The sequence below is a fragment of the Plasmopara halstedii genome (assembly GCF_900000015.1).
Source record: "Plasmopara halstedii genome assembly, contig: Scaffold_194, whole genome shotgun sequence".
Lineage (NCBI taxonomy): Eukaryota > Oomycota > Peronosporomycetes > Peronosporales > Peronosporaceae > Plasmopara > Plasmopara halstedii.
The window spans coordinates 187,874-212,687 of record NW_020187115.1 but is presented as its reverse complement, the minus strand read 5'-3'; the positions used below and the strand labels follow the sequence as shown (position 1 = coordinate 212,687).

The following is a 24,814-nucleotide window of genomic DNA, read 5'->3' as shown; positions in this document are numbered from 1 at the left end:
CTTACTCCAAGAGTAATTATTGCCTTCCCAAGGCTAATTGACTCTTCGGTTTGATTTCAAAACTGATTTCTATTTACTTTTTTATCTTAATTTGAGTAGTTTAGATTTTCCTAAATATACTTAATATATATAGTAAAATCTAAATACATGCATAGCCACTGGCTACCTAGCCCCGTACCGTATTCCTGTTTGGGTGTGGTCACACCATACACATCTCGTGTGACACACACGCCCTTGTTATCAGGGTTCGTGTAACCCCGTTGCAGGGTACATGGAAATAGACTGGTTTACAAATTAAGTTTGTACAAAGATGTGGCGAATGGCATGATATTTTTACACCGATATTTGATGCCTGGTCTGCTGAAGGAAAGTCAGCTTTCCTTAACGCCTGGATTATATCGAAAGGTAGACAAAACCAGGAAACGTATTCTGAAGAACGTCAAGTATGATACAACTGTAATATATACGTATGAACGACCCTCACATCATCTTCATCAAGCATAGAATGACGATCATCTATGAATCCCTATTTGGCCCATTCGAGAAGGCAGGTAAATGTAAGAAACAAGGTCGCAAAGAAGTGAAAGAAACGTGGTGTTTCCACACAAGCAGGTCTATTTCGTAAAAGTCAGCTATCCTTAACGCCTAGACTATATCGGAATAGTGAAAATAGATGCATATATAAACACCCCACATGTTACAACAAGCGGACATACGTATCAACCCAGACCAATAACACATACACACAAGTACGTTGTCATCTTTAACAAGCGTCAAGTAACATATAACTATGTGCAGCTTATGTCCTTCTTTAAGATACGTATCCACCAACTTCTGCTTTACGCAAATTCACAATCGGCTACATTAAATTAGTATCATAGAATTACGTACTGTTATTATTAAGAATTTTCATCACATCGCTTTTGAATTATATTCTCTAATCTCTTAGAAACTGTTTTTTTTCATCAAGTTCAATGCGCTACCATTCTTAAACCAGGCGATCTGCTCCTCGTTGAACGTGTGATTCACCGTAATATCGAAAGGGGCTTCACCAGATGCTGGCGTCACACGCAGTGTCAAAGGCTTGCCAGGTGAAAACGACTTGAGGCCTAGAATGGCCACCTTGTCATTACCCGTAATTTTGTCGTAGTCTGCCGGGTTCGCAAACGTCAGCGGCAACATACCCTGTTTTTTTAAGTTTGTCTCGTGAATACGCGCAAACGACTTGACAATCACAGCACGGCCGCCGAGGTGACGTGGTTCCAGAGCAGCATGCTCACGAGAGCTGCCTTCACCGTAATTTTCGTCTCCAATAACAACCCAGCTAACGCCGTTGGCTTTGTACTGGCGCGCCACAGCAGGTACCTTGTCGAATTTGCCCGTAAACTGGTTTTTTACACTATTCGTTTCGCCCGTTTCGGCGTTCTCGGCACCGATCAGCAGATTATTCGAGATATTGTCCAGGTGACCACGGTATTTCAACCAGGGACCAGCCATACTAATGTGGTCAGTGGTGCACTTGCCCTTCGCTTTGATAAGAACCGGCATATCTGTTAGATCTTCGCCATTCCACTCGTCGAATGCAGACAAGAGAGCGAGACGATCGCTGTTGGGGTCAACGTCTACAACAAGACCCTCGCCAGATGGTGGAGGGGCCTGGAACGTTTCCTCACCGGGGTCAAAGCCACGAGGAGGAAGCTCCTTTCCGAAAGGGGCAGTGAACTTAAAGTCCTTGCCATCGGCTGTCTTGATCGTATCCTTAGCAGGGTCGAATGTAGTTATGCCAGCAATAGCGCTCACGGTTACCAATTCGGGTGACGTCACAAAACTGTGCGTGGCTGGATTACCATCAGCCCGCTTAGCAAAGTTACGGTTGTACGATGTAAAGATTGAATTCTTTTGCCCCATTGGCATGTCTGTACGGTTCCACTGGCCAATGCAAGGGCCACAAGCGTTGGCGAGCACTGTAGCCCCAGCCTCTAAAAACGTATCCAGGATGCCATCACGGGCGATAGTAGCGCGCACCTGTTCTGATCCGGGAGTGACATAATATGGCACCTTGAACTTGAGACCAGCCTCTTTGGCCTGTTTGGCTAGATCCGCGCATCGAGTCATATCCTCGTAACTTGAATTAGTACATGAGCCGATCAGACCAGCACTCAATTTCGTGGGCCATCCATTCTTCTCTGATGCTTCCTTCATGTCGGCGCCGGCGATATGGCCAAGATCCGGTGTAAATGGACCATTAAGCATCGGCTTCAACTCGTCAAGATTGATCTCAATAATTTGGTCGTAATGAGCGCCCTCGTCAGCGCGAAGGTTAGCCTGAAAAGACTCAGCAGCTGAAGCAATACCGCTACGCTTGGTTGAACGCAGGTAGTCACCCATGCGATCTGTGTAAGGGAACGTAGAACATGTAGCGCCAATCTCCGCACCCATATTACAAATTGTACCCATCCCCGTGCATGAGATTGAATCGACACCAGGGCCAAAGTACTCGACAATTGCACCAGTTCCACCCTTTACAGTCAAAATGTCGGCTACCTTAAGAATTACGTCTTTGGGCGATGTCCAGCCAGACAGCTTGCCTGTGAGATTTACACCTATAACCTTAGGAGCCTTGAGTTCCCATGCCATGCCGGCCATTACGTCAACAGCGTCAGCACCGCCCACACCAACGGCGCACATTCCTAAACCACCCGCGTTGGGGGTATGAGAGTCTGTTCCAATCATCAGACCTCCAGGAAATGCGTAATTTTCAAGCACAATCTGATGAATAATGCCACTGCCAGGCTTCCAAAAGCCCATGCCAAATTTAGCACCAGCCGACGACAAAAAGTCGTACACTTCTTTGTTGATGATCTTGGCGTTATTCAAATCCGAGTCTGATCCTTTTTCAGCTGTAATTAAGTGATCACAATGGATAGTTGTGGGTACGGCTGTCTTGGGCAGACCAGAAGAAATAAACTGCAGTACAGCCATTTGGGCCGTAGCATCTTGCATGGCAACGCGGTCAGGACGAAGCTTCAGATATGTTTCACCACGCTTTGCTTTCGTTGTAGCATCGTCCAAATGGCCGTAAATGATTTTCTCGGCTAGCGTCAGCGGCTTATTGCCGTTGGTCTTTCGCACGGTAAAAAGATTCTTTTCAATTTTCTCATAGGTTTGATCAATCGTAGGACTTCCCTTAGGGTCAAGTACGGACAGAGGCACGGGCACACTGCAGCTAGATGACATGCGGGTCTATGACATGACCAACGAGCTGTTAGCCCATTCATTGTTCACCGGAAAGCTATCAGCAATTAATCTATTAATTTCGACGCACCTTCAAAACCGTCAAGCTAATTGACTGACGCATAGTGCGCACAGGTTTCGACACGGCGTACATGTTTTAAGGGCGACTAGTTTAGGACGCCTATTCCGGTTGCAAGGAGATTTCGAAATGGGAGGAAGAGTTTTGTACATTACAGCCAATACAATGTCGCCCCTCTCGGGCCTTAATTAATATTGGTATCAAATACACGTCATCTCTTTGTGTAATTTCCGGGCAATCTCAGCCGCACGTAACGACATGAGTGTAAAAATTGGTTCAAATTTACCCAGTTTTCCGGTGGTCTGCTTAGCAAAGTCGGGACGCACATTTTCTTCTTGTAAACGTGACTACTCCATGTTTCTCACTTCTGTGCTACCATCAGAGCTTCCCTTCTAAATACACACTATTATTTGATCAATAGTGTTATGTAATTCAGTGTGTGAGTATGCAGGTTTATCGAAAACGATTTGAGGGCATCACTACAAAAAAAAACAAAATACGTAATATGTTGTAAATTGACTGAAAGGGCTACAAAGCATCTTAGCTGGATTCCAGAAACTGATACAAATGCGTGAGGAAGCAATACGTGGCTGATTTAGAAAATTTGCTCAAAAATAACGTTATTGATCGCAGTGGTATTTCTAGCGCTAAGTGGTATAATTTTACAAGAACGCCGTTATCCATTTTACAAATCCACAGGTATCAGCTATTGTGTTCGTTTCTTCAAACCGAATCTTCAATTTATGAAATTATGTGCGAATTATTCAGAAGTAGATTTCAAGTTGTGCCTACACAGTTTTCCTCTGTCGTTGTTGCTTCATGCCTGTTAAGCCAAATGCAAATGCCCAATTGTCGGCTCAGAAGAGGCGTGTAGGGTCAGTATTGTCTGGCATAGTCGGTCTGGAAACGGCTTCAGGCAACAAGATAAAAATGTTCTGATCTGCTCGATGATAGTCTCTCTATGGAGCGCCGTCCTTCAATACGATTAATATTCTTTGGCCTTGAACAATAGTTGAAAGTTTGAAGTGAAACTCAATCGAGCCAAGATGTAGCAAGTCTCGGCGCCGAATATGACGATCGCGTCTTCGACGCCCTATTGCTGTACGATATACACCGTTTTGGATCGCTGCAGCCGGCAGAGTCAATGGGGTTTGTGATAGCAGTTAAAACATGTCTTTTGAAAGAGCAATGTCTTAATTTGGTATTTGCGCGACACGCTTGATAAAAAATAGGGAACCAAATTCCAACAGTCAAAATTGTCGAGATGGCCAATCACGAAATATAAAGCTTGAATTACTATCGCAAAAAAAAGGTTTGGAAGCCTTCCTACAGTGTCTTGGGGCTATACATGAAGTGAACGAGAGCTATATCGGTCGCCTGAAGGGCACTCAAAGACAAATTGATTGTTGCGACACTTGAACGAATGATTGCAAGACACTCGACTGTAATCCAAGCAGAGCGAGAGCGACTAGACGCAACAATGATTCGTCACAGACAAGCCATTTCTGATCCCGTTGCTGGATACCGCTCTGAAGTCCTCCAGCTGCTCGATCAGTTCCATGATCGGAAGAAGGCGCTGTTTGTACGCAACGCCATCCCCATTCACAATCTCTGGGTGGCTATAGGTATGACTCAGCCATTCACCGACACATTATATTGGTCACATTATATTGGTCACATTATATTGGTTTTCCTTGCTCGCGAGAAAATTGATGAATTGGAAGGCATCAAGATCGTCTCTTTTTTTTTTTCAAGACTCAATCTGGCAAGCGATCAACATTGATTGCGTTGGCCGGAGCAAGGACGTGGTTTTGGCGAGTCCAGCGGCGAACGGCGTGTGTATGCGTCAAACCGCCAAGAAGCACAAGCGAAATTTCAGAAAATGCGATTTCTTGCGTAAAATAAATTAATGCTTACATTGAAAAATTCTAGGATATTGAAACAGCGCGCTACGCTTCTCGTGCCCCGGCAGCGACAATTTGGAGAAATCTGCTCCAGTCTGTTGAGAGCGCCCTCACCGCATCCCAAGACCGGAATCATCATAATTCTAAAGCAAGAAGCGACTCAGAACTTGCGTCACGCATTCAACTTAGATTCGTTGTTCATGGGCCATGCCATCGCATTCTAGAACAAAAACTGAAGGCTAAGATCGCTTTCCAAATTGAAAGATAATCACCTTTACCATCAGAAATTGGAGCACCGACATCGTTTTTGAAGCCCGACTTTGCATTCTGGGTGAGAATCACTACGTGTCCAGACATGTCCGGTGTGAGCGCAGCAGCAGCTTTTTACATTGGCAACGCTTCCTTCGTCGAGAACGCACGCTCAGAAGGCACTGACGTGGCGACGCAACCAAGCCATTTTCTTGTCAACTTACTGATGATGGAACACGCCGTCTTGTATGCGGTCACGACAAAAAATGGCTTGTTCTTCATACCGAGATATAAAGTTACCGAGGTGCTGAAATTTTCAAGTAATCGTATCCACTCTGACGTTTTAGATTTCTTTTCAACAAGCTGTTTTCTCCCCAAAGAAAAAAACAAACACTTTGATCCACACGAACTGGAGATAAATTTCTTGGTGGCGCAGTGGTAGTAGCTGCTGACGTCGCACGAGCGAGCACTTTTCTTGCCTGATCGTGAATTTGGCGTCGATGAAGCGGTCGCAGGCGCATTTCTGCGCTAACAGCTTAGGTAATTGAGGCTGGGATCCAGGAGCGGAGCCCATACCAGATCGCAATCATCCCGCGGAAACATCCTCAGGAAAGCTTGACAAACCTCTCCAATAACGCAAAGGGCTTATTCGGCAAATAGTCTGTTTTATTATTCCTCAAAGTCTTCTCCAAACAGCGTTTTGTCTTGCAGGTATCTCTTGATTACCTGCAAGTTTGGGTAATTTTACATGAACGTTGGATATTTCTCGCCTCTGAGACGCTCTGTGATAATGAGCAGATGGGATCACCAGCTCCTTGTGCAACTTTACATTCATGTCTTTTGCATCTTTGATTCTGGTGTCTGAAATCTGCGTTGACCAGAAAAGGTAGTTTTAAATCGACCATCGTCATCGAAAAAAAGACCACATCGCGCCTAGATCGACAACTGCAGTCAGACGCATTCCGCGGGTGTCGCCTTGTGCGGTTTGTCGGTGTATGAAATGGTTATGAATTAGTGAAAAGTGTAAAAATATGTCACAAATATACTGGTTTTAAGCCTCTATTTGAATGCTGATTTACTGAATTGGATAATAGCTTAAATTCGCTTCGGTAATTGGGCAACAAATACATTGAGGTGTACTCCAACACTGAGGTTGAGAACAAGGTCGAAAAATAATGAAAAGTTCAAGCTTGATATCATTGCACCTCACTACCCCAGACATAATAGTTCGTAGAGCCTGGTTGTACTCCAATGTACTGTGTGCAAATATTGTAAAATGCTGAGATCATCGAGATAGTACCGTCAGAAGCGGAACATGAGCTGAGTTTGCGTCACAGATGAGTCTGTTTTGAAAACACAGAATTGAGTGTGAGGCGTGAAACGGCTATATACAAGAAGTTATTGGATCTTTTTCAGCCTTAGCTGCAGACATATGACGAGAGTTACCCACTACAACTGCTACCCTCTGATCGGGGTGACCGACATAAGATTGACCTGATTCCTGGAACAAAATGTTAGAACTTGGCAATTACAAAGGGATCAGTACGATGCCATAGATTCTCTATTTCGTGACAAGCACGAAGGGGTTCCGGTGGGATCGACTTTCTGCGTCAGTTAGTCTGTCGAATTGTTCGTTCTCATAGAATCCTTTGTGCAGCCACCTCCTCAGTCCAAATGCGAATACCTGGTACGGACGTGTTGCAGGGTAGCATGATCGATTGTACCTTGATCTGTGTTCCGAACATAGTTGATGGATACTGCTCATGACAAGGGGTAACATTCCTCGTACTGCAATGAGTACAATGACAGAGGAACAGTCTATCGCGCACTAGCGACGCTCAATTGTCTGGTCACTTAGTTGTTTAGACCGCATCGTGCATATGCACAGAGCAATGTCAGAGATAATCTCATCAAAGTCGCGCATAGCCATAAGGCCGATCTGGTTGTCAAAAAAGTGCAGGCACAGCTCGAATGTATGCTACAACAAATCCGTGCACGCAGAGCTCGAGCGTATGCTTTAGCACCAAATGTAAACTGTCTATCAACATACAGAAGTGAGTGTTTGGTACCAGCGGAAGCACATTTCTAAATTCTGTGGGTAGATCTCTCGGAGATCAGGACCATTGTGCATTGATAAAAGATAGACTTTCGATTCTGATCGAATTGCTGCTAGCAATCTGGCTACGATTTGTAGCAACATCGACGACTTCATCTCGAAGAGATTTGCTACAAGTGCGTGGCGCCATCTGCAAGCCAGGGTATACTACGGATGACATACTTATATTAAAAAGCGTAGAATTCGCTTGACTTCATTGTCGACAACAAGACTAATATACTGCCTACATGAGCAAATTCTGGAGGTTTTAGCCCAGGTTGCTCCTTCACAACACTAGATCCATTACGGTATTGGAGAGAAAGAGATCGAGTGACACCCTTTTTGCCCTTAGGTCGTCGATCCTGTATTTACTTGGGCTGACAATAGCATTATCACAACCCCTTTCTCATGAGCTACTTTAATGCAAAGCGTTCGATTGAAGACAAATCAGCGTGTCAACAATTCCCTCTAGCTAGGCTCCCATTCATCCTGAGCAGCAGTCCGATATAATGGTTTGGGGTTCCTCGAGCCAATCGTCCGATTGCGCGACTCAGCACGCATCTGAGAGAAAATTCATGTCTCGTTCAGAGTCTCGGAAAGGACCTACATGAATTTAGCCGCGTGAGGGTCGTACTATCCCAGCTCTGCTTGACAAGCAATATGAGGACAATGTCCATGGACCCTCCTTTTCAGGCTATAAATAGCGCTGTATACGCCCATGACTCTGCTGAAACAGTTGCTGACAAAGCTATAAACTTGGAACTAGACCAGCGCATTGCGCTTCACGAGACTGTAACTTACTTGGGCGAACTTTACGGAGAGTGGCAAATCATAAGCAACAAAGAAGCAAGGGCAATTTTGACGAAATCAAACCTCGAGCTGTTGAATAAATTAGCTCTTCTTTCTCATAAGATGCTGTCTATACCCATGCTTACACACCGGGAGCAAGTGTCCACCTCGACGTCGACGTGCGCTTCGTGTGTCTGCACGGAAGTCAGCACCAGTCGTCAGCGGGCTTCTTGGGGAGTGGTTTGCCGCGTTATCAGAAGGCGCGATCGAAGCAATATTCAAGCATATATTTGCACTTCGATTGGGTTGTAGTCCTACGCAGAAAGGTGTCGGAGCTCCGCCGCGGCGCGACGGGTTAAATCTGAGGAATCAGACCAGAATCTTGACGTGGATCCGTCTAAAATGATTTAAGAGTAAATCTCTGCAACTCTTGCACTCGATTTGCTGAGCCAATTCCAAATTATAACGAATCGAAACTCGTCAAAGGTGATGCTGTAAGACTCTTCGACTCTACAAACGGGTATATTAGTAAAGAAGTGAGACAAATCTCAAATAATGCCTAAACTCGGGAAGTTGCTTGGTCATATATCATTGAGTGGATCTAGGGATGCTGTGTCAGGCCTTAGGGAGCCACTGTGACCATTTCTATCCAGTGCTTTCTTTCCTGTGTCACCAAACAAGGCTTTCATGACATCGGCAAAACGGCCGCGCCGTTCTCGATGACTTCTCGAACCATACGCTAGACAAGAAAGTTAGCTAAAGACTTTCAATCGAATAGGTGCGCGAGTGAGGTGCAGATAGAAACAAGAATTTGTGGTGCTTTTGGGTGCTTGTAGTGCCTTCACTTCAAGTGCACTATCTTATTTTATGACGCGATGGTTGCGACCTTTGTGAAGTCTTATTTGGAGATTGTACGGGATTATGCACCTATGATAGTGCGCGTAAGATATTACACCGTTGTCCTTTTTCAGCTAGGCTCAAAGTATCGTATAAAATATGATCAATTCATCTTGTTGTAGTCGAAAGTCAAATTGTGGTTTGTGGGACATATCCTCTTGCCCATATATGGTTTATTAATACATGTGCCCATATATGGTTTATTTTTACATACGTACTTACTAAATCTGTTGGTGAGTTTTAATAATACACAAAAATTCTGTTACGCGAGCAAAAATAATGATGACTTGAAAGGCTCTCGGTTGGGAACGTGCAGCTAAGATTACTGAACACTTCATGTCTCATCCGACGGATAATACTCTCTATTTGTGCATCGGTCGTCTAAGGACGATAGGCTCACCACCCGCACAGAGGAGTTTTGACTCTTAAAGTTCGTGCTGACTATTGTACTGAGTGAGAAATTGCTGGTTATCCCGGGGCCAACAAGACGCTGATACCTTAAAACAAAATTCATTTTAAGAGAGGATAGTCTGAATGGGTAATATTCGGTATCTAATTCCTGGTCGCACCAAACCAATGTTTTACTTTGTTCTACTACACACCACCCGATTGCTCTTCGCAGATTGCGTGTGGAGGACATATCGTGCGTGCATGATCTTCTGTGTCATGCGCTGCATCAGGCGAATATGTTTCTTGCTAACAAATGTTCAGCTTTCGAGCACTCAACTCCTTTATCCATACCCAGAGGTACAATCCAACGCTACCGCTCAATTTGCATTGCATCCTTAGTCATCCTTATGTATTTTTCCCACCCTTCAGCTTTACTGTAACGGAAATCGTCCATCCGTGTACACGCAGTTACTGAGGAAGACTTAAATAAGTTATCACGCTTCACCGCGTGTTCCTCACTATCAAATAGCAGATGATTACTTAAAAAGAGGTGGTAGAAACAGAATCGAGGATATACAACTATACAGGGTTTATATTTAATATTAACCACAGAATTATGTTGCTCACACAACATGTGTAATGGGTCTGGCCGATTACACTACCACCCTACGGGTGGGCGTACCCACGTTCCCTTCAGATTTTCTCCGGCTCTGGGCCTTGATTATTCGTGATCCCACACGCAATGAATCGCATCGAAGATGACTTGAGCCGACGACGAGCGCAGAGCAAAATCGCGCCTGAATTTGAGGATGCGAAGGAGCCTTTGCCACCATCGAGCTTTGATAAGGCTCCTATAACGAGATTTCACGTGCCCTGGTATGGTTTGGGTTACAAAAAATGATGTAAGCACACAAAGTTGTGGCTTCACTTCAGTAAGAAATCAGTACATGGCCTAAACAGCCAGAAGGTATGCATTTAATTAGGTTTTACCATATAGAAAACCCATAAGTCAAGATATAGGCGGCTTGCCGCAGATAAAACCAAGAAACACAACTTACATTCTAGATGGAAGAGTCAATTAGCCTTGGATTAAGATTGTGGTTAATCTTGGAGTGAGCGGATTGTGATCCGCTCGTACTAAGTATAGAACGAAGATCGCCGATTTTAACTAAGCTTCCTCTAAGCAAAAGAGCTTCGGCAGCCCCGCTGCACTTGGTAGCACTTGTAGTCAATCTACACCCGAGTCGTTACGACTGACTCTGTGTGAGGATGGAGTAGTTCTTCTATTTGCCCCGGGGCATGCAGTAAGGTCTTACTAATGCCTCTGCTTGACGCTGAGGGCGTGCAACACCTCGCTTTGCAAGGACCTAAAGTGACCAGCGCACGTCTAGAGGCGTTTACAAGCTACGAAAAAGCTCTGTTAATGCACTTGCAGCAGAAGATGTTGGCATCGACTGCGTCCATGACGCCACCGTCGGCGACGGATAACACCACCCGACCCAAGCCGCCTAGGTGAGTGTTAAGAACTTCGAGAGCAAGGATGAAGAAAATCCCCTGCTCTGGGTGAAGAAGGTCAAGATGGCCATGGCGTCCGCCATGCTCAGACCGATCAATAGCGCGTGGCGCTAGCTATCTCTAAGCTCAGGAGTCGAGCGCGAGAATGGGCACTGACGTCTGGCATTTCGGTTAGCGGTGTTTTCCTCCTAGATGGCGCTAAAGCTGCAGCTTTCACGAGTGTTCTTGTCGCCTAACCAGGCATATCGCGTGCGATCGCGATTCCTTGCTGCCCTGTCGGGCAAGAAGAAATTGGTAAACTTTGTCCCGGAGTTGCGTACTCTCGTTGCCGGTATGGCAGCCGATTCTCTTCCCGAGGCGGTCACAGTTACCGTATTAACGAAGGGTCTTCGCACTGGTTTGGCCAGAATGGAAGTCCTCCAGGTGCACCCGTCCTCTTTGTAAGAAGCAGTAAATGTGGCATTGAAAGCCGAATACAACTTTGAGAATGTACGACTTGGCTGAAATGCACACCTTAGCAGCTTGAAGAGCGGGCCTCAGGCGATGGATCTCAGTCATGCTGAGGACGAGGAGGCAGCGTTTCGGGCTGACGATCGGCGTTCAAACACCCGACGGTGTTTTATCTGTGGAGACACCCGTCACCTTCGGATTGGTTGTCCTCTGCGCAAGGCGCGTAAAAGTTCATTGAGCCGACGTCCCGCTTGGTTTATCGGAAAAACGATCACGCCCAGTAGGCCGCCCCGCGCCTACTGGCGAAGAAATGAGTTATGTTGAGCCTTAAGGAGGCAAAGGTCAACGGGGCCAGCACCGAAAAGCTCCGTGCTCTTGAACACAGAACGTGTGTGCAAACTGGGCTTGCTAGTCGTAAAAGCGACCGTGATCGGCTTTAAGTAGTCATGGAAGACCATGATTGACTCCAAAAGAGTCCCTTTCAACATTAGAAGGGAGTCCTTTGTATGCGGAGGCGCTGGAAGCGCGGCTGAGTGATACCGTCACTGTTTGCTTAGCGATGGAAGTTGTGTGATGATGCCGAAAGTCCCTGTGGACCTCGTTGTCAAGTATCTCGACCTTAAAAGCGTAAAACATAGCTTAGTCTCAGACTTGGATTCAAGGTATGACCACGTCCTTGATATGACGTGGTTGGAACACCTTGGGCCATGCATCGACTGGAAGTCGAAGACACTGGGTGCTTCGCGCACGTCTCCTCGTAGGGCTTTGGTGAGCCATGAACCCACTTCTGCTAGAAGGCAAAATTCAATTGGCGCAGACACTAGACCGAGAACGTCAGCGCTGGAGATCGGAGTATCCGATTTGGTGAACACCGAAGTTGTATCGGACAGGCGTCCCGAGCATGCTTCGGGCTGTATGTGGAGTGGCTTGTAGCCCACTAAGCGCTGTTCAAGTATCGAAGCCGTCGCTGCATGCCATGCGGGGCATCGAGGGCGACGGCCTAATGATGCACGTGGAGTGGCACGTAAGCCACTGAGCACTGCTCACGTTTCGGAGCATTCGCTGCGTGCCGCGGGTGGCATGATCGGACGACGTTCGAGGCATCTAAGGCAAGGCCCTTCACATGCGCGTGAGGTGGCACGTAATCCACTGGACGGAGATTGCGGAGCTAGCAGCTCTTCGTTGGATGTTGTTAATAGCGTTAAGGCTCCGGTAGAGCAGGAAGTAAGGCTAACACTGGACGACGCTGAGTGCGTGTTCCCACTGGTCCCGCAGAGACGTACAACCTCTATGGATAGGCGACGGCGACGCCGTATGCTAGCTGCAAGACGACGGGCTTTGACCCTGACCCAGAATTTAGCTACCATAGACGATTGCAAACCGCTATACACCCTCGTCAACGTTATGACAGGGGAGTAAGACACCAACGTCACTCTCAAGACTGGGTGCTCTTCCTCGGATCCGTTATATCCTTTGGTGAAGGAATTTCTAGACGTTGCATCCAATGTAACACGCCAACGGCTCCTGGCCAAGGAGCAGTGTGTCGTCATTAACGCCTTCTTCCGTGCGAAGCACGACGCATAAATGGTGAGTGAGAGCAAGTCAACCCATTCGACACCCATGTCTTGTGTTCGGAAGCCGAACGGCAAGTGGCGTATCGTTCACGCTTACAATAAGCTCAACGCTGCCACCATTCCGGCACAGACGCCGATTTCTGAGAAGTATGTTTTCCAGAACAACATGGTCGGATGTACAAAGTACGGTGCACTCGACTTGGTCGATGGGTATCACCAATTGCTGATGAGAGCGAGTGATATTCCGCTGACAGCGATGAGCACTCCGAGCGGCATACTCTGGGAGTGGCCGGTGATGCGCCAAGGGCTGTCAAATGCACCAGCAACATTTAACCATCTTTTGACGTAGTTGTTCAGGTCCCACCGGGCGTATTCAAAGACATACTTCGACGACATCTTCGCCCACAGTCGTGCGGAGTACGGGAGGACAACTGAAGAGAACCACATCGTCCATTTTAAAACGGTGCTTGAGTGCATGCGCACGAAAAGCTGTATGCTAATGCAGACAAGTGCATCTTCGTCGACGAAATAATCCCTTTGAGGCTGCTTTATCGGGAAGCGTGGCCTTCAAGCGAATCCCGCTAAGATCAAGGCCATTGTGGACTGGTCGGTTTCAAAGAATCAAAAGAACTTGTGCAAGTGGCTTGACTCGCAACTATTTGCACAAGAACAGTGACACCTACGCTGAAATGGCACTGCCATTATCGACTCTTCTTAAGAAGGTACGGAATGGCGTGACACCGAGCATCGGGATGCTTTTGACAGGGGCAAAAACAGCATCCTTCATGAGCCCATACTGGCGTTACCAGACCCCGATCGTTCTTTTAGTGACGTCTTTGACGCTTCGGACTTTGCCATCGGGTGTGTAATTTTGCAAGCAGAAGCCGAGGGGCAAGATCGGGTGATCGCTTTCGAATCTCGCCACCTCGAGGCTGCTGAGAAAAACTACTCAGTTCACGACGAGGAATTACGTCCGATGAAATATGCGCTTGTCGAGTCCAGGTCTCAACTGCTCGGCTCCAAGCCGTTTGCAATCTACACAGATAGTGCGTCACCACGCACTGCGACTCAGTTGCCCACCTCTAGCAGAAGATGGCCAGGTGGCTCTCTTTCTTCGCAGAATATAACTTCAAGGTGAAGTATAAGCTAGGATAGCAGAATGCTTTGGCTGATGCGTTGTCACGTAGACTAGGTTATGAGCTTGTTCATGTCACGACTGTGACGTCGTCTGTGACGGATTTGATCCGCGCCGCGTACGCGAGTGATGATATGTGTGTAGCGCTGCTACAGGCTCTCGGGAGCTAGGATTTTGAAACCTGAACAAGAAAATGTTGTCGCGACTACGAGCACGGTCGCACCGATATTCATTGTGCAATGGACTGCTGTATTATAGCACCAACTTGCCGAGTGCAACACGACTTGTGGCCCCTCACGATGAGAATTTTAAATACCGTATTCTCTGTGAGGCCCATGACACCCCACTCAGTGGTCATCTCGTGCGTAAAAAGACCTATAGATTTGTGAGTTGTCACTACTGGTGGTCCAAGCTGTACAAATGGACGAATATTTATGTGCGCACGTGTGAGACGTGTCAAAGGCTGAAACCCTCTCCAAAACGGCGGCACCGCTGGCCAGTTTGCCGGTATTCTCCGGGTGTTGGCGGTCCATGAGTTTGGACTTTGTGTTTGGCCTGACGAAAGACTCGGCGGGCAACACGGGTGTCGTGGTCTTCGTCGAGCGTTTGAGCAAGATGGTTCATCTTGCGGCGGGGCCTGACACCATCGACGGTGTCGGTACAGCGACGCAGTTTGTCAATTATGTCTTTTGACAGCATGGACTCCTGGAGTCAATTGTCTCTGAAAATTGAGACCCACTCTTTCCTAGGAAGTTTTGGTTGACGATCTTCAAGGTGCAGAGTACCAAGCTGAAATGTCAACGGCGGACCATCCACAGACCGATGGTCAAACTGAGCGCGTGAATCGCGTCGTTACGGACGAAGAGACTCTAAGCGCCATGCTGCCACTCGTAGCGCTTGTTCTGAACAATGCAGTGCATTCATCTACCGGCTACACCCCGTTCTACGTGAACGGGCTCGTTTATCCTCGCATCCCGTTTACGCCGCCATCCCGTGGTTTGGGGCTTGGTGCGGAGGAATAGCCGAGCAGCTAGCTGACGTCAGCCCTTGGGCTGTACGTTTGGAAGTCGATGACTTCCTGTCTACCGGACAAAGTCCCTTTACGACACTGTCGCGATGCGATGGCTAAAAGCCATCACATAAAGAAGGAGTTTGCAGACGGAAGAGGTTGAGGAAATGTTAAAAAAAATAAGGTCGGAGACCTGGTTTTTTTTAAGACGAAGCTTCGTCCACGGTTATCGGACCTTTCCAGGTTGAGGCATAGCGGGGCCTTACGTATACACCAAACCTTCCAAAATGGATGCGCACCCACCTGGTGTTTTATGTGGACTTGCTTAAGCCGTTCGAGGATCCGGCACAAGTGAACCCGGAAGTGTTGGCGCCGCTCCAGGCGCCAACGCTAGGCGCTTGACCACTCAGAAGTTGATCTAGCAACTGATTTTGAGCACGTAGTGCAACGATATCTATCCCCAACGGCGTCATGCGCTCTACCTTCGCATACGTCTGCTCAACGGCAACATAGAGCGATAGTCCTCAACGTGAGGCAGCCGGTGTACAACGTGCTCCAAGCTCTGGAGGTCTTTCGCGCAGCGGTATGTGACCCCAGCACGATGGTCAGCGGAGTTCCGGTTCCGACGAGCCTCGTCCTTAATAGCGCGAAGAGCATCAGGAGTCAACGGACGGCAATCGACCCAGTCGTCGTCTAGGGCCGACTCTTTTGGACGAGAATGGTGGTACGTGATACGTCTTGTGAGTCGACGTCGTCGCTAGTGTCAAACCTAGCATCTTGTGAAGTGGCGGGGATACCCTGACTTCGAGTATTTATGCGAGTTTGAAGTGCCACTTCGGCAAGACTGCTCACTCGTCGCGGACATTTATGATCAGAGGGATCATGACGATCCGCGTCGTCGCATGCTCCGTACTTCTCGGCAATAGTCAAGGAACTGAAGGGCCATGTGCTGTTGCGCTCGCAGACACACCCGTGTGAGAGACCATAGAACTTTCGGGAGCGTGAGGGAACATACCATACGTCGCAGAGCGTCAATCGGAAAAATCTGGCGACGCGCCTTGGGTTTGGCAAACACAAACCAAAAATGGCGCCCCACACGCACATCCACCTCCCTGTGGCTCAACTATAAGCTGTGCAGCGAGAAAAGTTTCCGTTGTCGCTGCACGGCTCTTCGTCATCTGCAGCACTTTTGCCAGGGGCGAGCATCACAGGAATCGTCCGCATCGCGGGTACAGGAGCGCCTCCTCGTTGAGCACGAAGTCGAGTGCGGTACGTCTCCACTGAAATTTCGTGAGAACCAAAAAGCGAGCTCGGAGAGCTTTTCGTTTGTCAATCTCAGCTTGTGTAGTGGCCGGGGTCCGACCATGTTGACGCCCAACGATCAATTGACCGCGTCCTTTCCATCTTTAGCAAAATTCACCGAGCGGAAGCCGTATTCCACACGAGGGTCAATGACCGACAGTGGATGCGCGCGCATGAGAGCCGCCCTGTGGGCAGCATCCAGCTGCTGATTCTGTGTCTTGTCGAGGTGATTGGTAATGATACCACTTCCCACGGAATTCGAGAGTTCGGAAACGGACACGGCGATCGCAAGGCTCGAGCAGGACTCAAGTCGCGCTGCTGTGGTACCTCGCCCTCTTCTTCTCATCCTGGAAAGGAGTATCCGACTTGTAGTCAGCTTCCTTCAAATCTTCGACGAGTTAATCCGTCGCCCGTGGCGGGTGCGGTGCGCGGTACTCAGTTACCGAGAGCTTTGGCTTCGCTTCCCTTGAAGACTCGAACATACTGTCCGGACTCGCACCGCGTGCAGGAGACGAAGAAGGGCTCTGCCCGCGGGCGTTCCCGGATCAGCGAGGCTGGGTGTCTTTCGTGTCCTAAAAAACAGGGCTCATTGAGTAGATAAATGGAAGGAGGCCCTGGTGATGATTTGGTGTCTTAGGCACGTGAGCCTCGTTCGAGGCGACAGATAAATGTGAACTGTAGGTGTTCCCAATCTTGATGGAGGAGATTGTAACGGGGTTTCTCGTGCCCTGGTATGGAGGGTGTGGGTCATACAAGATGGTGTGATCAGGCTACACTAAAACAAGAAGTCAGAACGTGGCTGGAACAGCCAGTGGTTATGCATTTAATTAGATTTTACTACATAGGTACGAAATCCTTAAAAATAGATATAGGCGGCTTTGCCGCAAATAAAACCGAGAAATACAGTTTAAACTATATTTCTTTATGTTTATGTTGTCGTTACTCTTGGTGTAAGCGAATTGCAATCCGGTACACTCGTGCTGGTTCTATGTATAGTACAAAGGTCGCCGATCTTAACTCAGGTATCTCTAAGTGAAAGAACAACGGAAGCCCCGCTGCTGCTCTAATTATACGTCGAACAGCGCTTTCGCACGTTGAGTATAAACCTGGCATCAATTGACCAGCTTGGGCAGATGATGATTGTTATGAAGAATAAAAAGTTCTGAGCTATACCCATTGACGAATTTAGTCTTCCACTGTATTTGCCCTACCGACGTGGTGTGCCACCGAGCGCCATCGGAACGATTACATGTGCTAAAGAAGAATCACAAAGTCTCATGTATGTATCGTACATCCAGCAACTCAATCTGAATTTTGTCCAGACTAATCAACACTCGATTTTGGGCATGGGCTCGTGCAACAAAAACGGGGATGTCCACTGCTTGCAAATTGCGAAAATCGCTTCGAACACGCTGAAAATACGTGATATGCGCTTTCAATTTGCCCATTTAACAGCGCAGGATCGGGTTCACTACGATATTGACGATGCTTACGAAGTACGTGCAATCATCAGTTAAAATCACTACGAGAGGGAAAGAGAACGGGTCTCCTAGCGGAGTCTGTCATTGGATCCGCGTCAGACGCGAGAACAATATCGCGACAGTCGCAAAGGATACGACTACGAGACTCCTACAAATTCTCGTTTGCTGAATAACCCAGCCATTTTCTCAAAAGACCGCGGACGTTCCTATCCACCACGTTCTCGACGTTGTAGTATCGATTTCCTTGTCGATCAAGATTTCGGAGAGGTGCCCGAAGGAAGTGCCCCCTCTGCTTCTTCTGTGGCTGCTCTACAGCCTTCGTCGGTTTTGGAGTTGCGATGACGTATGTGGAGAAACTGCTTTCGCTGGTGAAACGGCAGATGATCGAGGTGTTTGATTGGGTGTCGAGAATGCGACAACGGGTGAAGGATACTCGACGGGTCGCTTGCAACGTTCGCGATCTCGCATGGCGCCGTGATAACTCGCCTTGGGATGCAATCAAAAATCGGATTCGGAAACTGGAGCAGGCTCTACAAGTTATTTCATCCGCTGCAGCTGCTGCCGCTGGTGATGCTGAGCCTCATGCCAGGTGACCTTGCTCTGGTTCGGGTGGGTATGCTTCCTGTAGTATCGCCAGCGCGAGCAGCAGCCATCTGCTTCTTGTCGACGTTCCGACTCTTGCGACCGCTCGTTTGGTTCTGAAGTTTCCGATTATTCTCGTTATTTTCAGGATGATGTTGAGGCGACGACGCCGAAAGTTTCAACTTTTGACCCTCGTGCAGAAACAATGGCCACGAAGCCACTTTTGTATACTTTTTACACCCAGGTAGAAAATCGCGATTTCGCGATGATAGGGCTTGGGGTGTCCAACGTAGAACGTTGGTTGTGTCCTTAGCCAGAATGGCAGGTCGAAGTGTAAGCATTTCCATGGCATGACACCACTCGAAATGGACCGATGAAGCGAGATAATCCCTTCGAGCTTCCTAAGCTTGAGACCGCATCGTCGGATAGGTTTTGAGAACTGAGTCATCAAAATTCCAAACCATAAAAACCTTTTGCCAAGAATCCCGTCTATCTGCGTATTCCATTTGTATTTGTTGTGCATTGGCCATTGCATCCTACTCACCCTAACAATGAATTCAGTTCTGCCGCACAGAAGCTTTTCAAAACATCACCGACCAATTGTTGGCACGTTTTGCCTGCCCATTGATCTCCGGGTGTATTGCTGTAGATATATCCAAGCGAGTGCCTAGAATTTGAAACATTTTTTTCCAAGAGCCATCTGCGAATCGTGTATCACGGTCGGAGAGGATAGCGTCTGGTAACCCGTAATTGCGGAATACGTGATTAAGAACAAACTAGCAGAACCTTCGGCAACGAAGATGTAGTCGAAACCGAATGACTTCGAAAAGTAAGTAGGAGCTGGAGACACTGCGTAGCATTTGCGTGTACCGGGCGTTCTCACCAGCTGACAGACATCGAATGTATTTACGTATTGTGCAACCCACTTGTACATGCGGGGCCACCGAATTTGGGAGCTGAGAGACTGGTAGGTTTTCTCACGGCCAAAGTGACCGGCCATCGGCGTATTATGCGCCTCGCACACGAGCCTATACTTTAAATCATCGTTGTGGGTAACAACAATCCGTGGCTGGTCGCCACGTGCAACTTTATCGTAAAGGAGACCCCATCAATGCGTAACGATGCATCCGTCATTTCAAGCGACCAGGAAGCCTGTCATGGAGCTCCGAATCACTCGATTACAGTGTCTTGATGATCAGTCATACTGCTCATTCTCAACATACGCTCGACGTATCATATCAAATACAGCGTTCTCGATTTAGCTAATATGTGCTAGCTCATAATTGGGGCGAGGTGACATTGCGTCATTTTGCCCAGTTTGTACGCGACCGTGAAGTTTTTATTCTGCGAAGATTGAATACCAGCGAGCCATCTGCTGTGCTGAATGAGAAGACTGAACTGCATATCGCAAGCTTGCATGATCCGTGTAGACGACAAACGGAGTTTAATCCAAGTTGTGAACACGAAACTTTACCAAAGCATACTTCATTGCCAAAGGCTACAGGGTAGCTCATTTCTGCTGGCTTCGGTTATTGCGATTTAAATGACACGACACAATCGTGTTCTTCTGAGCTCTTTTGCAATAGTGCACAGCCGATCGCAAACTCAGAAGCGTCACATATCACGCTACATGGCTTCGTACCACCTGGTAAAGCAAGTCATGGTGCTTCCACCAAACTGCTCTTGATTTGAGTAAATACATATTCACAAGTGGATGACCACTCCTATGGTCTTTTATAGCAAGTTTGATAGTGGGTGTACTACTCCTGTGTAGTTACGCGAGAAGCGATGCAGGTAATTGGACAGACCAATCCATTTTCTCAAATTCTTTTTATTATGTGGTATTGGCCACTCCACGATTGCTTTCACCTTCTCAGGGTCTGCACGAACACCGTGTTCACCGACAAAATAACCGAAGACCGGTACTTCGTTGGCACCAACAATACATTTTGCAAGATTTGATGGCAATGAATGTTCACGCATACATCCTAGCACCGCACGAAGAGGCTCCGAGTGCATTTCTTCGGCAGATCTTCGCCCTTTGAATGAACGAATAATCTATGTTTGTGCGAAGCATCGCAGTGGTCGAAACATATGGCGGACCAATCGATTAATTTTACTGGGCAGTTGGATGGTTCTTGTGGTATCACAAGCCACTCCCATGACATACCGAACGGTGTACTATCAGCCGTCAAGGATGCATCCTCCTCCCTCATCGAGATTCGGTAATATCCAGCTACTAAATCATTTACAATAAATCGGGTACAGCCGGACATACGGTAGATGATGACATCTTAACGCAAAAATGGCGCTTGAGCAGGAATCGTGTGCTCACTGAACTTGTGTAAGGATTGAACGATACCCCATTAACCATTTGGTTTGCACACACAACACGTTGGCGCGCTGTGAGGGGACTTGGTCTCCTTGAGCAAGCCAGCAGCTTCTTTTTAAGCAAATAAGTCATCAATGTATCCACTTTGCACACGCGACAGCGGCCACTGTCAAGCACACAGTGCTTTGAACCAGGTTCAGAATCAATTTCATGTCGAACTCTAAGGACGTCATCCTTGTATTCCATGACAGGTGAACCAGTTAGACCTTTTAAAATAGCAGATTCTCGGCGTAGTTCCACACGCTGTCGAAATGCGCCGAGAAACGAATAATCCATAACTGATGATGAGCGTAATTTCGCTGAATGGACGTTTGATAGTAGCAACACGACCATCACACTTGAGGTTGTGTAGGGAGTCATCGTGAGTGACTTCTGCAAGCTGCACCAGCTCTTCCATCGGCGACGACGGTGCCAAAAGAACATCTGTTCTGGTAACTTCACAACCAGTCGTTGCCTTCACAATATGTGGACCAGCATATTCGCATGCTACATTTCAATCATGAGGAGTAGTAACTCACCCGCGGACTCAAACACATCCAGAGCGGGAGTATCAGAACCGCAATTAACAAATTCCAGTGATTCCTTCACATATGTGCTGACTGGGAGCATCACCTCTGTGATCAGTTATACCCACTGGCCCAAAATCCGAAGCAGCCACTGTATTACTGGGAATATTGGCATATACAGCCGCAGTCGATCCCTTCGACTTTCCAGTTTAACAACATACTTCTGTCATGAGGGAGACAACAACCGGCATCTCTCCCTCACACTTTTTTTCGTTGGACAAATCGTAATGTATAGCAGCGACCCATTTGTATCAAAGGTGCCAGATCCGGGCACCACTCAATCAATCGACGCACTTCCTGAGTGACCGCCAGTGGCCACTCCATACGACTTCGTTTCTGCCCTACCCCGGGGAGTGTCAATCGCATGACATATACCAATGAGATGTGGATCATTACCAGCAGCATACAACTGTCGAGCGCTTGAGCGCTTCCTCTGGCGCATAATGTGTGTGTTTTCATCACTTACAAGGGTTTTACCTAAGCCAGGAGAGCTACTTTCAATAGTTTTTGATCGACAATCTATTCACGGTATTTCTAAAGTCAGGTCATACTGTTTTCCATCTCGAGGACTGTGAATACTTCCGTCAAGTCAACGTCTTCAACCTTCATCTAAAATCAACCAGAATTTTCTTCGCGGTGAGTGACCAACTCCACTGAGATAAGCCATTGCTTCTATCTAGTGCATCCGAAAGCACCGAATTATTCCAGCAACACGCTGTTCTTCGCGTACTTGCAAGACACGCCGAAGTCAATCAAGACTTGAAACGGACGACCATAGCCCTTCACACTCGCTGTGTCCACGAGGAGACCCTGTCGTAAGCAAAGAACAACAATCGTTCAAGGGCTAAACCTCATGAGTGATTACTCACAAGAGTTTATATCTGCCCGAGCTGACTGCCCTGCGTCTACTGAGTACCTGCGTTTGGCGTTCCGTGTGTTCTGCGGTGTTATCACCACTTGTGGTGGAGGTGACGGAACTGGCGTCGGTATGTTTTGGAATAAGCATCCTAGTAATCCTTGCTCATACGCAGCAAAATTTGCTAAGCATTCAATTTTTGCTCCTTGATCCAATTGAAGCATGTCGAAGACGGCGTGATCTCTGATAAAAGTTCGCAGCGACACCACACACTCCCAAAGTGAGTGTGTTAGAAACGAATTTTCCTCCCTGTTGATGTGAAGGCGACTACCACCCGTGGTGTCCATAGGAACCATAGATGAATCCATCGAAGTTGTCGGCATTGGAATGATACCGTGTAACGGAAATTGACTGTCCGTGCACATGCACTTACTGAGAAAGACTCAAATCAGTTAACACGCTTCACCGTGCGTTGCTTACTGGAAGGAGCCGCTGATTTACTTGAAAGAGGAGTAAAAGGTGAAGTGACACTTATTATGGCCAATAAGCCTTAAATCCCCTAAAGCCCAATTTTGATATAGCAGAATTGAGGATATACAACTACACAGGGTCTAAAGTTACTGTTCACCATACACACGAATATGTGATCCACACATCATGCGTAATGGGTCTGGCCCATAAAAAATATATGTTGCGATCTCCAGCCAAAGATTGCCTTAGCTGTCGGCTCAATTTGGTTTCATCTTGATCAGCAAGACCGCCTCTTACGCGGATATGTGATGACCTCCCAATAATTCTCTATGAGTTCGCTTCGCACAAAATACTACTATTGGCTATCTTTAAATACTTGTTGAGCCATGGCACAGATGTCGGAGGTGGCTTTTGACGTGAAAATGCTCACCAAATTTACCACTCAAGACTAGAATTTTAGAGTCTTGATGTAGGTTCTGAAAAAGGCCGGTCTCAAGTAGAACTATAAAACGTAAACATTGTTAAATGAGGGCCGGCTTTAAGGAAAAAAGCTTGAAATTCAATGCATCGGGTGTACGCCAAAGAGTACACAATAGCAGCGGAAGTATAATTTTCTTTGCCACACCGACGTAAAATGTTCAGTATTTCACTTTACGCATGCGTCGATCCTGCGAGACCAACAAAAACTGTTTCATGTGTTGCAAATTCTGACCATATGATGACGAGAGATTTTTTACCGTTGTAAGCTCAAGATCCTCGATACGATAGTTTAAGAAAAGAATAAATCTGACACGAACCTTATCATTGATGCAAAAGATGACAGTATTACGCTGTGATGTGTAAGCATTAACCGGACATACCATTAAATTGCGGGTACTTTAATAATGCTTGGAAAACATAGCGATGGTTGATCTACTCATGTTACTTGCTCGTTGATGCCTTAAATTTCGTAGCATCATAAGCCCAAACACTTAGCGTTACAGAATAGCTTTGTAACGGGGTTACACGAACCCTGATAACGGGGGGTGTCACACGAGATGTGCATGGTGTGACCACACCCAAACAGGAATACGGTTCGGGGCTAGGTAGCCAGTAGTTATGCATGAATTTGGATATCTATACATATTTAGCATATTTAGGAGAATCTAAGCTTTTAAGATAAAAATACATAAAAATCAGTTTTGAATTTAAACCGAAAAATCAATTAGCCTTGGGAAGGCAATAATTACTCATACTTGGTTCTTGTAGAGAACGAAATGTCGGTGACGTAAAGTATGCTTTCTCAAGGCTTAGCTACGACAGCCCCGCTGCAAGCTTCATTAAAATGTGTACAACGATAGAGGCCAAAGCCTATCGACTTGTTTATTGCTGATATCGGACGCTTCGATGTGAAGTTTGTCGGTGCTTAAGCATGTTCATAATGTAAGATTTTTTTCTCGGAACGAGCAATCTCGAATTAAGAACGTGTTGATTGCATTCGTGATTAGAAGTGTGATCACAATGACCACAATTACACAGGCAGAGATGAAAATGATTATGCCAATAGTGCGATTGTCACAAATTACGCAGCAGCCGCTCCATTATAATAAGCCATCCTACTGACAGAAAGTCTTAATATTTGAGGAAAATTATTTGAAACCTAAGACAAGCATCAAGACGCTCATTGTCATCGATCGTTCTGACGAGACAAAAAGGCAATGGTGTTGACGGTCTTGGAAAGTTTAAGAGGCAACAGTTGTCAAATACCAGCATTGGAAATAGCAACCATGTAGTGCACACATTAGTCGGGTCTGATTGGCTAGTAATGTTGCCCAAACAAAGGTTGTTCGACACACAAAATCGGA

At 46.9% G+C, this 24,814-nt stretch overlaps 3 protein-coding genes across 3 annotated transcripts; 1 reads left to right on the top strand and 2 right to left on the bottom strand.

Moving 5' to 3' along the window:
* Nucleotides 1–945: 945 nt before the first annotated feature.
* On the bottom strand, nucleotides 946–3,388 carry PHALS_02453 (aconitate mitochondrial; the record flags this gene model as incomplete). The annotated part of the gene is made up of 2 exons (XM_024719989.1): nucleotides 946–3,243; nucleotides 3,326–3,388. The coding sequence occupies 2 exons, from the start codon at nucleotides 3,386–3,388 to the stop codon at nucleotides 946–948; spliced, it is 2,361 nt and encodes a 786-aa protein (XP_024572733.1).
* A 1,405-nt stretch (nucleotides 3,389–4,793) lies between these two features.
* On the top strand, nucleotides 4,794–5,096 carry PHALS_02452 (uncharacterized protein; the record flags this gene model as incomplete). Its single annotated transcript, XM_024719978.1, has 1 exon — nucleotides 4,794–5,096. The coding sequence occupies one exon, from the start codon at nucleotides 4,794–4,796 to the stop codon at nucleotides 5,094–5,096; it is 303 nt and encodes a 100-aa protein (XP_024572732.1).
* A 6-nt stretch (nucleotides 5,097–5,102) lies between these two features.
* Nucleotides 5,103–6,521, bottom strand: PHALS_14865 (uncharacterized protein). The gene has a single exon (XM_036407228.1). It carries the CDS (start codon nucleotides 5,985–5,987, stop codon nucleotides 5,763–5,765), a length of 225 nt encoding a protein of 74 aa, XP_036262998.1. The 5' UTR covers nucleotides 5,988–6,521; the 3' UTR covers nucleotides 5,103–5,762.
* Between the last annotated feature and the right edge of the window lie 18,293 nt (nucleotides 6,522–24,814).